General features: G+C 32.6%; 2 protein-coding genes across 3 annotated transcripts; one reads left to right on the plus strand and one right to left on the minus strand.

Annotated features, from left to right (window-relative positions):
- Nucleotides 1-7,401: 7,401 nt before the first annotated feature.
- LOC144571423 (uncharacterized) lies at nt 7,402-7,874 on the plus strand. The gene is made up of 2 exons (XM_078320707.1): nt 7,402-7,706; nt 7,784-7,874. Exons 1-2 carry the CDS (start codon nt 7,402-7,404, stop codon nt 7,872-7,874), a joined length of 396 nt encoding a protein of 131 aa, XP_078176833.1.
- An 887-nt stretch (nt 7,875-8,761) lies between these two features.
- Nucleotides 8,762-12,273, minus strand: LOC144571793 (Polynucleotidyl transferase, ribonuclease H-like superfamily protein). 2 transcript variants are annotated; one of them, XM_078321173.1, is made up of 9 exons: nt 12,122-12,273; nt 11,634-11,761; nt 10,811-10,924; nt 10,519-10,595; nt 10,344-10,425; nt 10,198-10,253; nt 9,530-9,616; nt 9,348-9,438; nt 8,762-9,066 (listed from the first exon to the last, which is right to left on the minus strand). In XM_078321173.1, the coding sequence occupies exons 2-9, from the start codon at nt 11,743-11,745 to the stop codon at nt 8,945-8,947; spliced, it is 741 nt and encodes a 246-aa protein (XP_078177299.1). In that variant the 5' UTR covers nt 11,746-11,761; nt 12,122-12,273; the 3' UTR covers nt 8,762-8,944. The 2 variants fall into 2 exon arrangements, with proteins under 2 accessions (XP_078177299.1, XP_078177300.1); XM_078321174.1 differs by having other exon boundaries at nt 11,634-11,778; nt 12,122-12,256.

Below are 12,273 nucleotides of genomic sequence, written 5' to 3' on the forward strand. Positions count from 1 at the left end.
TACCTGACCCATACCCGGGCTCGGGCACAAGTGGGCAACGGGCACAGACGGACAGGGTAGGGTATACCCAACCCGGGTATTATTAATACACTACATCAAGCCAGCTAGCTAGCTAGCTAGCTATTCTTTTTCCAGCAGTTGAATATATATTTGAGTCGCCTATTTCAAAACCTGGGGCTGGGATTGGGAAGCTGAGAGAGACCAATGATCTTCGATATGATTGCGTTTTAGTACAGTACTGTTATTGCTGCCTCATACGTATATATAATTACTAAATTGAAAAGCATGAAATTAATGTCACTATGTCAGACGGGATCGACATAATTGTATTTTATGTTTTTTTCTGGAATGTGTCTCAGACCGGGTTTTTTTATTTTTGTTTTGTGTAAATTAATGAATAAATGCTATACATATTTCATATAGTGCTACATATAAAAAATTCCAAATGAAGATTAAAAAAAAAGTATACAATGAGCCTCATCCCTTTTTTATATTGTGGTTAATATATATCAAACATTTTATAGTAGATATAACGTAATGGTGCGCTAAAGAAATCCTAATTTTTGACTTTATGCGTAACTAGCATTAATTAATTGTTTAAATTTTATCAAATAAATAAGTATCCAATATTCTGTTCAGGGAATAAATAAATAGTTTTGAAATCCGGCACTTACTAATTAATTAAGACTTGATAGTTAATTGTAGTACGCCTTGTAAAAGGATTACTATCTTTATTAAAAAAAAATACATTTTTTTTTCTAACAAGACCAACCTAAATTTTTTTACATCTGTCCAAAATATAGGTCAATAAAATCAATAATTACCAGCTTTAATTGAACACCAACCTTGACTAACCTTTTTGGAGGGAGTAGGAGCACCGCTAAAATAAATTGTAATATTTATTATTCTCACTTCATTGGAATAATATCTGGAGAGGTTACTTGTCTAATTGTCTATATCAAAAAAGACAGGAACAGGGAAAAAATTAGGAAATAGTAAATATATCATAGATTTTTTTAAGCGTAATTAACAAGTCAATGTTGTCCGTTTCAGATGATTCAGCAAAAGAAAGAGGATCTATCAATCTCATCTGCATTACATTACATATTAAATTCCAAGTTTGAAATATATGTAATGAATATTTTAGTTTCAATGAAAATTAATATATCTTTTTCTTTTGTCTGTTGTTTGTTGTCAATAAAATGCAGATTCCAAGTTATTATCCAAGGATAGCCCCTATATATATATATATATATATATATGAGTACGGCTAACGCGCTTCCTCTAGCATATGGGCCGAAATGCTTCCGGTGGAAAGTTGAAATTTCAAAATCCAAAATGTCGATCTGAACCGTTCATCTTCTTCTCCATATTAATATCTGCTTGGAGACCAAATTTTACATTTTTCTGAATTTTTTTACTATTTATTAAGCCATTTTGAAAATCACTGATCCAATGGTGGCTTACCAAACAGTAAAAATCAGAAGCTACCGTTGGATCAGCGATTTTCAAAATGGCTTAATAAATAGTAAAAAATTTCAGAAAAATGTAAAATTTGGTCTCCAAGCAGATATTAATATGGAGAAGAAGATGAACGGTTCAGATCGATATTTTGGATTTTGAAATTTCAACTTTCCACCGGAAGCATTTTGGCCCATATGCTAGAGGAAGCGCGTTAGCCGTACTCTATATATATATATATATATATATATATATGTAGTGTATAGACTATAGAGCTTTGACAATGACATGTAAAGTTGACAAAAAAGACATAACAGACTTTTTTTTAAAAATAATTTGACGGTTGGAAAACTATAACCATTCTAATTAGTAAAACAAAATACAACAAATTAAGAAAGGGATATGAACATCATTTACTGAGACATGTGATGTCACAATTAATATCAAAATTCATTGAAATCAAATCAATTCAAATTATAGATTATTTTCATTACTTAGACTATGTAGTAGATTATGTTACAATTTTTTTTGTTTGAAAGTAATGAGTTTATTTTTTTCAATTTTTCACCCCTTTAAATGGATTTTTTTTTAGAAACCATAAATAAAAAAATAAATTTTACCAAACCAACTTGATTGCTTTGTTTTTTTTACAAAAAAATAAGAACCGAGATGTCATTTCGGTACTATTTTTTATTTTTATTTTCTTTTTGGACCGAATTGCCATTTTGGTCCCAGCTGTTTTAACAAATTTCGAGAAAAAAATACATTGAAAAATTGTAAAAATATCTGGGGCCGAATTGTCATTTTGGTTCCATAAAAAAAAAAAAAAAAAAAAATGGGACCAAAATGACATTTCGGTTCTTATGGTTTTTGTAAAAAAAAAAAAATTCATCATGTTGGTTTTATAAAAATCATTTTTCTAATTATGGTTTATAAAAAAAATTCCTTTAAATGCGCCACTGGGAGTCTGAACTTAATATTACAAATTTAAAATTTATCTAGGAATGAAAATAAAAATGTCTGGTGTTTAAATAAAAAGAGATGGAGCAAGAATGAATGTAGTGCATTGTAGACCCAAAAAAGCCCAGCTGAAGTGCATTTGAGCTCACTAGACTAAATTCAGCTCAAGTGCATAAACCCAAAAAATATTCAAGAATCAAGACAGAGAGATGATATATTGTATTGTATTTCCACAAATTACTTTTTCAATATTATGATTTAAATTTTTGATTTTTGGTAAATATGGTCGATCTCATGAACACGTTATTTGTAGAACAGTTGTGAAGTCCGTAATTGTCACTTTTTCTTCCAACAGTCAAGAGACGTCATGCTAAATTTGAACTGTTTCATTCAAAGCAATTGGTCTACAAAATGTTTATCAACGTTGGACTGAATAAGCAAATAAAGAATAGTTGTTCGGTGAAGGCGTCAAACTGAATTCCGATTCTCCAATCTCCAATCTCCAATCTAAAATGTACAGTTCCGATGACCAAAGAAGATTTGTGGCGGGGGAGGGCGAGGCACTCCGTCATTTCTTTTTAGATTAAAAATAAGATAAATGTTCTCATACCCCGAGTCATTAAATCCGAGCTTGTCCCCAAACTAGTTTAATTGGATTTAACCGTCCGTTAATAACGGAAATTTATTAATTTGTCATTAATTAACGAATCGTTGTTTTAACGCATCGTTGTTTTATGTTGATTGTTTTAAATGTTAGTTTTGCACGATTTTGTCCTACGTTTTAATTTCGTTGACAGTCTGTTATGAGAAGTTGTAATCACTAATCTCCGAGCTAGTCCCCCGGCTTGTTAACAGTCCTGTAATCATTAATTACTACTTAAGTACTTTAACTAGTTAAACTAGTTATAAGTACTCTAAAGTACAATTTAAACCCAGTTAGCTCGGGGACGCGGTGGAGAATTTGTTCTAATTTTAATTATGCAAATTAACAGCTTTTGATATTTAATAACTAAAAAATAGTCTTCATTTTGAACAATTAATCTATTAAATGAAGATTTTTCAATGTTTGTAAACACAAATTTATATGTTTGTAAACACAGATTTTTCAATATTTATAAACACAGATTTATATGCTTAAAAATGTGTTTGTAAACACATGTTTATATACACAAATTTTCAATGTTTTTAATATTTAATAACTACAAAAATAGTCTTCATTTTGAACAATTAATCTATTAAATGAAGATTTTTTAATGTTTGTAAATACAGGTTTATATGCTTTAAAATGTGTTTGAAGAATAATCTTTAAAATGTGTTTGTAAACACGGGTTTATATGTTTGTAAACACAGATTTTTCAATGTTTGTAAACACAGGTTTATGTTTTAAAATGTGTTTGTAAACACATGTTTATATGCACAAATTTTCAATGCTTTGTTTATGTTGTTTGCTTGTCAGTACATATTAGTTTACATGCTTTACTTGTTCACAGGTACTGTTCCTGACACATTCGTATACAAGTCTACATTTCTTTTTGGCTTACAGAACTGACTCCATCCTCTTCGTGCCTTCAACATTTCTTATATTGAATCCATTATTTGGAGGTACATTATTTCCTTTTTCCTTTGTATTCTAATTTTCTTTCTTTTTTGTTCATATTTCTAGAAATATATATATATATATATATATATATATATATAGGAGATGGAATTCTCAAAATCCGATAACATTCTTCTTGATGCAAACTTCTGTACAAAATTGCAGACTTCTTATTGATACTTGTTCACAAGTATTGGTCTTGGTGTTAGGCATGTCTTAGAACCTGAAACAATTCATAGGTATTGATATTAATCAGAGAATTTTCAATGCTTTATTTATGTTGTTTGCTTGCCAGTACATATTGGTTTTCATGCTTTACTTGTTCACAGGTACTGTTCCTGGCATATTCTGCACAAATGAAAAAAAAAATGTGTTGGGGGACGCCCTCGGGAATTAGTACAAATTTAGAGTTGTAAATTTCATGATCGAGGATTCGTTTTTATTTTTTAAAAAAATAAAAATTTAACTCATTTACAATGAAAGTTAAACACTTAAATGTAGTTAATTAAACGCTTTCATTTATATGTTTAAATTATACGATTGTTTCGCTGCATTTGGCTGTGCTTTTGTTAAAAAAATTTAACAGAGCGTCTTTCTCTTCATGCAGCGAAATTCTATACAATAAAGAAAGATTGGTACTGTTATTGTATGAAGTAAAACTTGATCTTTTTGTCACCGGCATTCTAGAAGGTTGGAGGACGCGGGCGGATACTTTGTTTGAGGTACAATTATCATCTTCCTAAAAATAAATTATAGAAAAACTATTACAACCAAATAATTCATTCTATCACATTACTTACCATACACGCACAACGGGCATTTATAAATATAAAATGAGTTTTGATATAAAACACAATGAAATGGATAAATTTGTGAGTTTTTGAAATTTAAAGGGAGAAATACGTAATTTTGAAGTTTTTGAGGGGTATACAAGAAATTCCCCCTAAATTATTAAGCTTCGCAATTATGCTTGGAGTAGCTTCCAGGTTTCAAACTCCTTAACTTGTCATCTTTATGATCGTTATTAACTGTTATCGATCTCATTAATACTATTATTTATTAGATTTAGAATGATGCTAATAATCACTGGAGGCACGATCGCTTGAATTCGCACGTATGTTCTGCAATAACGGAATGTGCGTTAACAAATTCAGACCCTCTCATTGAGATCCAACTAATATTAAAGGGTCCCGTGCGTTATAGGCGTGGATCGGATCGGCTCCGATCCTGATTAGACGGTTGATGTGCATTCAACTCAAAAGATGCGGACTTCGATCGCTTTCTTCTAGTGAATTGAAAAAATCACGTATAAAAGTGGATTTTATAAAGTTAATATGAGCTTAAGTTCACAATGTTGGTTGTGAGTTTAACCATAAAATTTGTCTAATTAACTTTTTTTTAATAATAGTAAGTTTGAATTCAGTACTTTGCATAAACAGAGTTGTCAGAATGCATGGTCATAAGAGAAGAGCAAGAGCTAGTGAGTTCACGGGTCCTTGGCCACGGATTCATGAAAATATCTAATTCCACATAAACCAATATTGTTTTAAATTAGCTCTATTTTGTCATATGCAAGGTTGTATACATACGCATGACGCATCCATTCCTAACAACCCAAACCATCGCTGTAACTCAATTGAAAGCCCAAAACAAAACAGCTTCCAAATAGAGCTAATTTAAAACAATAATTTTAATTGTACTAACAAACTGTTAGAATTGAACTGAAGACAAGTAACAAAATTCTGGCACGCATTTGCATCCAATTAAATTTTGATCCTGCTTATCTGTTCTTGCCTTCTTGGTCAAATTTCATTCAATCCGTTAAATGCATCAAGCGTCTCGGTCAAATTTCCTTCAATCCGTTCAATGCATCAAGCGTCTCTTTCTAGGAATTGGGTTTTGTCTATACATAGAGCTTTAGACAAAGTCTCATTCAAAGCTAAGCTTAAACATTTGATTTGCATTGAGATTCGTGCAAATATATTTAAAACTTAATAAATTTAAATGGCTCCTTGAATCTAAATATTTGTACGAATTTTGATGCAAATCAAACGGTTTAAGTCTGACTTTAAATAAGACTTTGTCGAAAGCCGTTTGAACAAAACCATCCACTCCTATTTCTAAACAAACTCAATCCCTAATCTCCTCAATTGTTATATTAAAAAACTTTTCTTTCTCTTTCCACCAAATTTCGGTGGATACCACCGCTATATTGAAAACATTAAGGTGGTGCATAGGGGTGTTCAAATGGTTCGGTTTGTTTGGTTTTCAGCCGAATCAAATAATTTCAGTTTAAATGCTTCGGTTTTTCGGTTCAAATGGATTGATTCGGTTGAATTTTTGAATTATTTCGGTTTAAATGGATTGGTTCAGTTTAGACTTCTCAAAAGCGACTAAACCTACAAAATGAAAAATAGTTAATTTTTTTTTTAATAGTAAAACCGATCCATTTAAACCTACAAAATGGATTGATTCGGTTGAATTTATTGAATTTTATTTCTTTTAACCTACAAAATGGCTTAATAAATAACAAAAAAATTCAGAAAAATATAAAATTTGGTCTCCAAGCACATATTAATATGGAGAACAAGATGAACGGTTCGGATCGACGTTTTGAACTTTGAAAATTGAAAAACAAATTGATAGCACCAAACTTCAGAAACTACCACTTTGATTTTGATCTTAGCCAACCTCTCTGTATAGATAAGAAAAAATATCTACCGAAGAAAGTGGGGATCTGACAAGTAATTGTTTGTATGCCAAAATAATTGTGGAAATAAATTAAATATATACAAGTATAAAAGCAAATGAAGTAAAGAAAGTGCGCGCAGCCCCCACACGCAATGCTTCCTTAACCCTGTCTTCCAAGTAAACGTGTGTAAACCGCACCAAGCTTCTCTTCTCTTCTCCTCAAACACTTGTATCTTGTATCTATCTATTCTCCACCTTGCTTTCTCGCTTCCTTCACGCTTCGCTCCATAAATTGCTGCTTAATTGACAATCAAAATTATTACTTTGTATAAAAATTAATTTCAACATTTCTTTTTAATTTGTTGCAAACATTTGACATGCATTTTTTTTATTTTTTATTATTGAACCATTCCAAATATATATTGTCACTGGAAAAAACATTGAAAGTGGTTGAATGATACAATAACGTAACACTGATTTAACGGGCCTATGAAAGGCAATGATTCTATCTGGGACGCGTACCTGGTGGACAGAGACATATTTGCCAAGTTACAAAAAACACGCTTTCCTCAGCCACTATAAATTATCTCCACAAAACAAGGCCCCAATGCCCCATACATAAACCATAACTACACTTGAACAAATTGCCTCGGCGTAACGTCAAAAAACACAGCCATAATTCATTCCACAAGATGTTTGCTTCCTCTCATTGTCTCTCTTACCTTCCATTGAAAACCCCAATTAAATCCAGCTTTCCTCGCACAAGATTTCCTCGTGGACAATCGGTCGTCGTGTCTGGCAATAGAGGAACTGACGGGTGGGACCTAGACTCGGACCGAGTTGATGAAGACATGATTGTGCTGAGAAAAAGAATCCAAGAATTGAGAATCATTGATGAGAGCATTTCAGAGCAGTCTGGTTGGATGGAATGGGAAAAGGAGTACTATATGACGGTGTATTCATCAGATGTGTGTGAATTGGTTGGTTTCTTGCAAAGGTTTCTGATGAATACGAGACCAAGCTTGGCAATTGGCACTTTTTTGCTAGTTCTAATTTGTGTGCCTACCTCATTAGGATTATTGTTGCATCATTTAATGGTGGTGTCCGGTTCAGTGCTCTCAACATTGCACATTATATAGCTGATTGCATGGGTTCATATTATTGAAGTACTTTGGGTGCTTAATTTTTTTTTTTTTTTTTGATAATAGTGTAGTAGCCACCTGTTTCATTGAAACCAATTTTTTTTTACAAAATATGAGGTACATAATTAAGCCTCTGATACAAACAACTAAACATAATCTAGATATGCAGAGGAAGTAGCAACAACATGATAGAAAACCTACAAAAGAATTTAGCAGAAATTATACAAAAACATAACAAACAATCTAAGTAGAGGTAGTACTAATGACAACGACACTAGCACTAGCACTAGCAGCAGAATCCATTCAAAATGACATCAATGGCATCGTAATCAACACAGTCACGTAAGAATACTTTGGTGCTTATTAATACCATGAAAAAGGAGGAAAAGGTTACAAGAGAGATGCAATTTTGATGAAATACATTAGTTAACAACTGAACTGGGAAAGAAAAAGAAAATACATGAAATAAAAAGAATCAGTCAAGATTGTTGATTGTAACAGAAGTTAGATATGCATGAGCGGTATATACGCTCAGGGCATTGATTAGTTAGTTTTGTAGACCAATTAAGTCGATCAAATGATTCATGGTCCAAGTCTCGAAGACTTACTTGTAGTTACCTAGATATATACAGGCATTAGCATTAGCCGTATGCTCAGGAGTAGCTACTTTCGTTGACCAGTTGGTGGAAAATTTATTGTTACATGATAATATTTTAGGGCCCGAAATGTAAGAAACCTTTCCAGCACCAATTGTACGGTTGTACCCCTGTTACATTATAATATATATTCTGGTAATCTGAGATGTAATCACAATTGAAGAGTCGACGACTAGTCTGTCATTTTATATTTCTTTTCCATCAATTCATACTATTTATACCCTAATTGGTTAAAGCAAAGGCTAAAATCAAGAAGAAAATAAAAATAGTTATTCTTTTGTCTAGATAGCTATTAAAATGGAGAAACTACACCAAAGATTGAATCTCCTATAGGAGATTCGAATTCTACCAGTGTGGTATTAAAGCTAATGGTTGCCTAACTGCAATTCCAACTCATACTACGTTGAAGAAACAATTAATACCAGTTTGAATTGAAATTAGCGGTTTCTTTTTTGCAATTTAAAAATGTTTTCCTTATAAAATTTTAGCTCCTTGATACTCTCTTTTATATCGTCCATAGCTCTATGCCTTTTCTCCTTTGCTGGCGCCATCTTCTTTTCTAGATCGCAGAAATTAAGAAGAATAAAAAAACAATAATTGCAATTATTACCAGGAGGGACAATAATAATCACATGTGCCAAAAGTTGTAAAATAAGGAACTCCACTTTTCATTTGGGGGGGTCAAAACTTAAATATCTTCAATATTTTTCTATAAGATGTTCATAAGAATACATCAAACAAACTATTTTTCATGAAAAAAGTTGGGGTCAATTGAAATTCCACTTAATTCCACCTGTGATCACTGACAAAATACCTGTAGTATAGAAAATATTGACTTACCTTTAGGAAACCAACGGATGCATAAAGCCATGATGCTACTCACATCAACTAGTACATGTGTAAAGATAAGGGCCAAGCTAGGCATATACTTCTGTTACAACAAATTGAAACACAAAAAGACTCATAAAAAGGCCATGATGAAAAAAACACAAGAACAATAGGAAACTTTTGTAATAACCAACCTTTAGGAACAAATAATCAACATAAACAGAGTTCCCTGCCAATTGCGGTGTTTGCGAACCGATGTGCTTCTTCACGAAATCTAGTACCTGTAATGAATTATTATCAGTCTTAATTTGCCAAAATTCCAATTAAAAAGTAAAACAATTTTCATCTCTACGAGGACAACAAATTTCATGGTTTGTTCAATGCAAAGTAATAGAAATAGCATAGATGATTGATTTGCGAACTACACGTGATTTTGTGGATTATTCAAATTCTTTATTTGGATTTTAAATATTTTCTCCACATATTTAGCATCCTGACGAGTTCAACAAGTTGATTTCAAAAATACCAAATAAAATGTGAATTTGTAAATTTTCCTCGAGTTCAACAAGTTGATTTCCCAGTGTTCCTCTCTCCTCTCTGCATGAACCAAGTTGCCCTAGTTAAAAGACATTTCTTCTCAAGCTCTGCTGGCAGAGCATCATTGACTTAACGTAAATACAAGCTTTCTCTTTGTTTTAACTTCAAAATTTTTAAGATACTAAATTATTTCCAGAGTCCAAACTAGTAACTATGCTAGTGCAGTAATATATTTCAAATATAAAGGTCAAATTTTAGTTAAGCCTCTCCAATATTGGATAAAATGCACTAGACCCCAGGACTTTCCGCTAATTATGAGAGTCACCTGCTTTTCGGCATCACGCTCTGAGATAGTGCTCCGTAATACTCTCTCTGTCAAACCTAAATTAAAAAAAAATCACAAAACTCATGGTGACACTCCATCATCACTTGGATTGTTGATGAAAAACATAATATGAATATCAATCTTACCACTAGCAGCATGGTGACTGGTGCACCAATCTCCCATATTATCTAAACAGTCTTTTGGTTGACTAATAACCAAATCTGGGCCCTTCATATAAGAACGCATATGTCATAATAAGAAAATAACATAACAAGATAATACAAAATTTCACAAGAATAATGTATAATATTTATAACTCACTTCAATAGTTTTGGTAAGTTTGCCGTCTGTGATTACACAAGCAATCTCTAAGATCCTGTCTTTTGTAACATCCAGTCCTACAAATTATGTACACATGGGTGCACAAATGAATATTGAAAATTTCTAAAAATTAAACACATATGTAACTATATATTAACTTTTGACAATGTAATTTTAAAAATTTGAATACCCAAAATGCAGCTACGGTTCACATCTATTGTTAAAGTCTTTTATCAACATCCTCACAATAACCGCATTGTAATAGAACTTATAATTAGTCAAATAAGCTAACCTGTCATTTCCAAGTCAATCCACACAAGAGGCTTCTTCAACTCATCTGACAATGAAGCAGCCTCTCCGTTAGTATATTTCTTGTCTTTAAAAGATTCCTTTTGTTTTTCCTTTTCTGCAAAAGAAAACCAACTTAACCTTACACATACCTTCTTTGTTTGTTTTGTTTTCCTTTTTGTTTGTTTGCAAACAGGACTCCCAAATATCAAATAGCTGTAATTAGAACCCATATTGTTCTGCAAATGATCCCCAACCATTAAACATAAGCCAGGAAAAGGATAATCAAGTTTCCCTTAAGCTTATATCTGTTTTATCTCAGTGTTTTTCATAATACCCGACTAATACATATACATCTGAACACCTGAGGCCCGTGACATGGTGTCATTCACTCGAGTCAGAATGAGAATTGCCAATATTTTTAAAACATGCGAGTACCATGCTTAAGGTCACTGGTGCAAAACCTAATGCATGCCACTGGCGATGATTTTGTGAGGTTTGACCCTTATGCTAAAAAAGCAGTATCTAAAACATATGTCCACTCAATAATTATCTGTGACACATGCATGTTATCTGTAATTATCTCATTGGGTATTAGTAGTACATGTGAGAAATGTTCATTTACATTCAATTACGATGGAATATTGGATCTCATTTCCAAAAGCACTCAGTATGGATCTTGTAATACCATACTGATGCCTGTTTTCTGGAATCCAGACCAGAAATCCAAGGAAGAATGGAACCAAGATGTGGTGACCCTTTTTTCTCACTAGATAAGGAGACATTAATCTTCAGAGCCTCCTTGAAGCCCTAATTAGAGTACAAACCTGGTTTTTCAGAAGAATTGGGTTTGCTAGAAGATGCAATTGCACTTAATTCTTCAGCATCACCAGTGGAATCGAGGCCAAGAACCGAGAATATGTTTGAAATCCTATTCATTTCTTCTGAAATTGTCCTTTAAAATCAAAAGAGCTGGAAAAAGGTGAGAGAAAGCAAAGGATAATAAATATAGCATGATTGAAGCACTATGACAATTAAACAGAATGGCACTTGTTAGATAGCACCCCAATTGAAGAGCAATTGACCTAAAATTGGCCTTTAAAACTTGTAGTTAGGTAATTAGGGTTATTATGCCTAAGCTTTATGAAATAGACATCACAGTAAACAGTTATATTGTGAAATTACATAGAGCAATAGAGCTGTTTTCGTAACTGCAGTATCTTTTCTGAGAAATCGGGATCACAAAAAGAAATATGGTTTCAAATTAAGAAAAAAACGGAAAAGAATAGTAAAATCGCGCTCGAACTGGTAATACCTTATCAGCAACGAAGAACAATCACTGAAAGAAGGAGAAGAAAGTTAGTGGCGGATCGCGAGCTTTGCTGCTGCTTAACCGCCTAAACCCACAACAAAGGTCAAAGGAAGATGAGAGAGAGCCCCTCAAATCACTGGAATCGGAAAAATCGG

Source organism: Carex rostrata, chromosome 19 (assembly GCF_964058835.1).
Source record: "Carex rostrata chromosome 19, lpCarRost1.2, whole genome shotgun sequence".
Classification (NCBI taxonomy): domain Eukaryota; kingdom Viridiplantae; phylum Streptophyta; class Magnoliopsida; order Poales; family Cyperaceae; genus Carex; species Carex rostrata.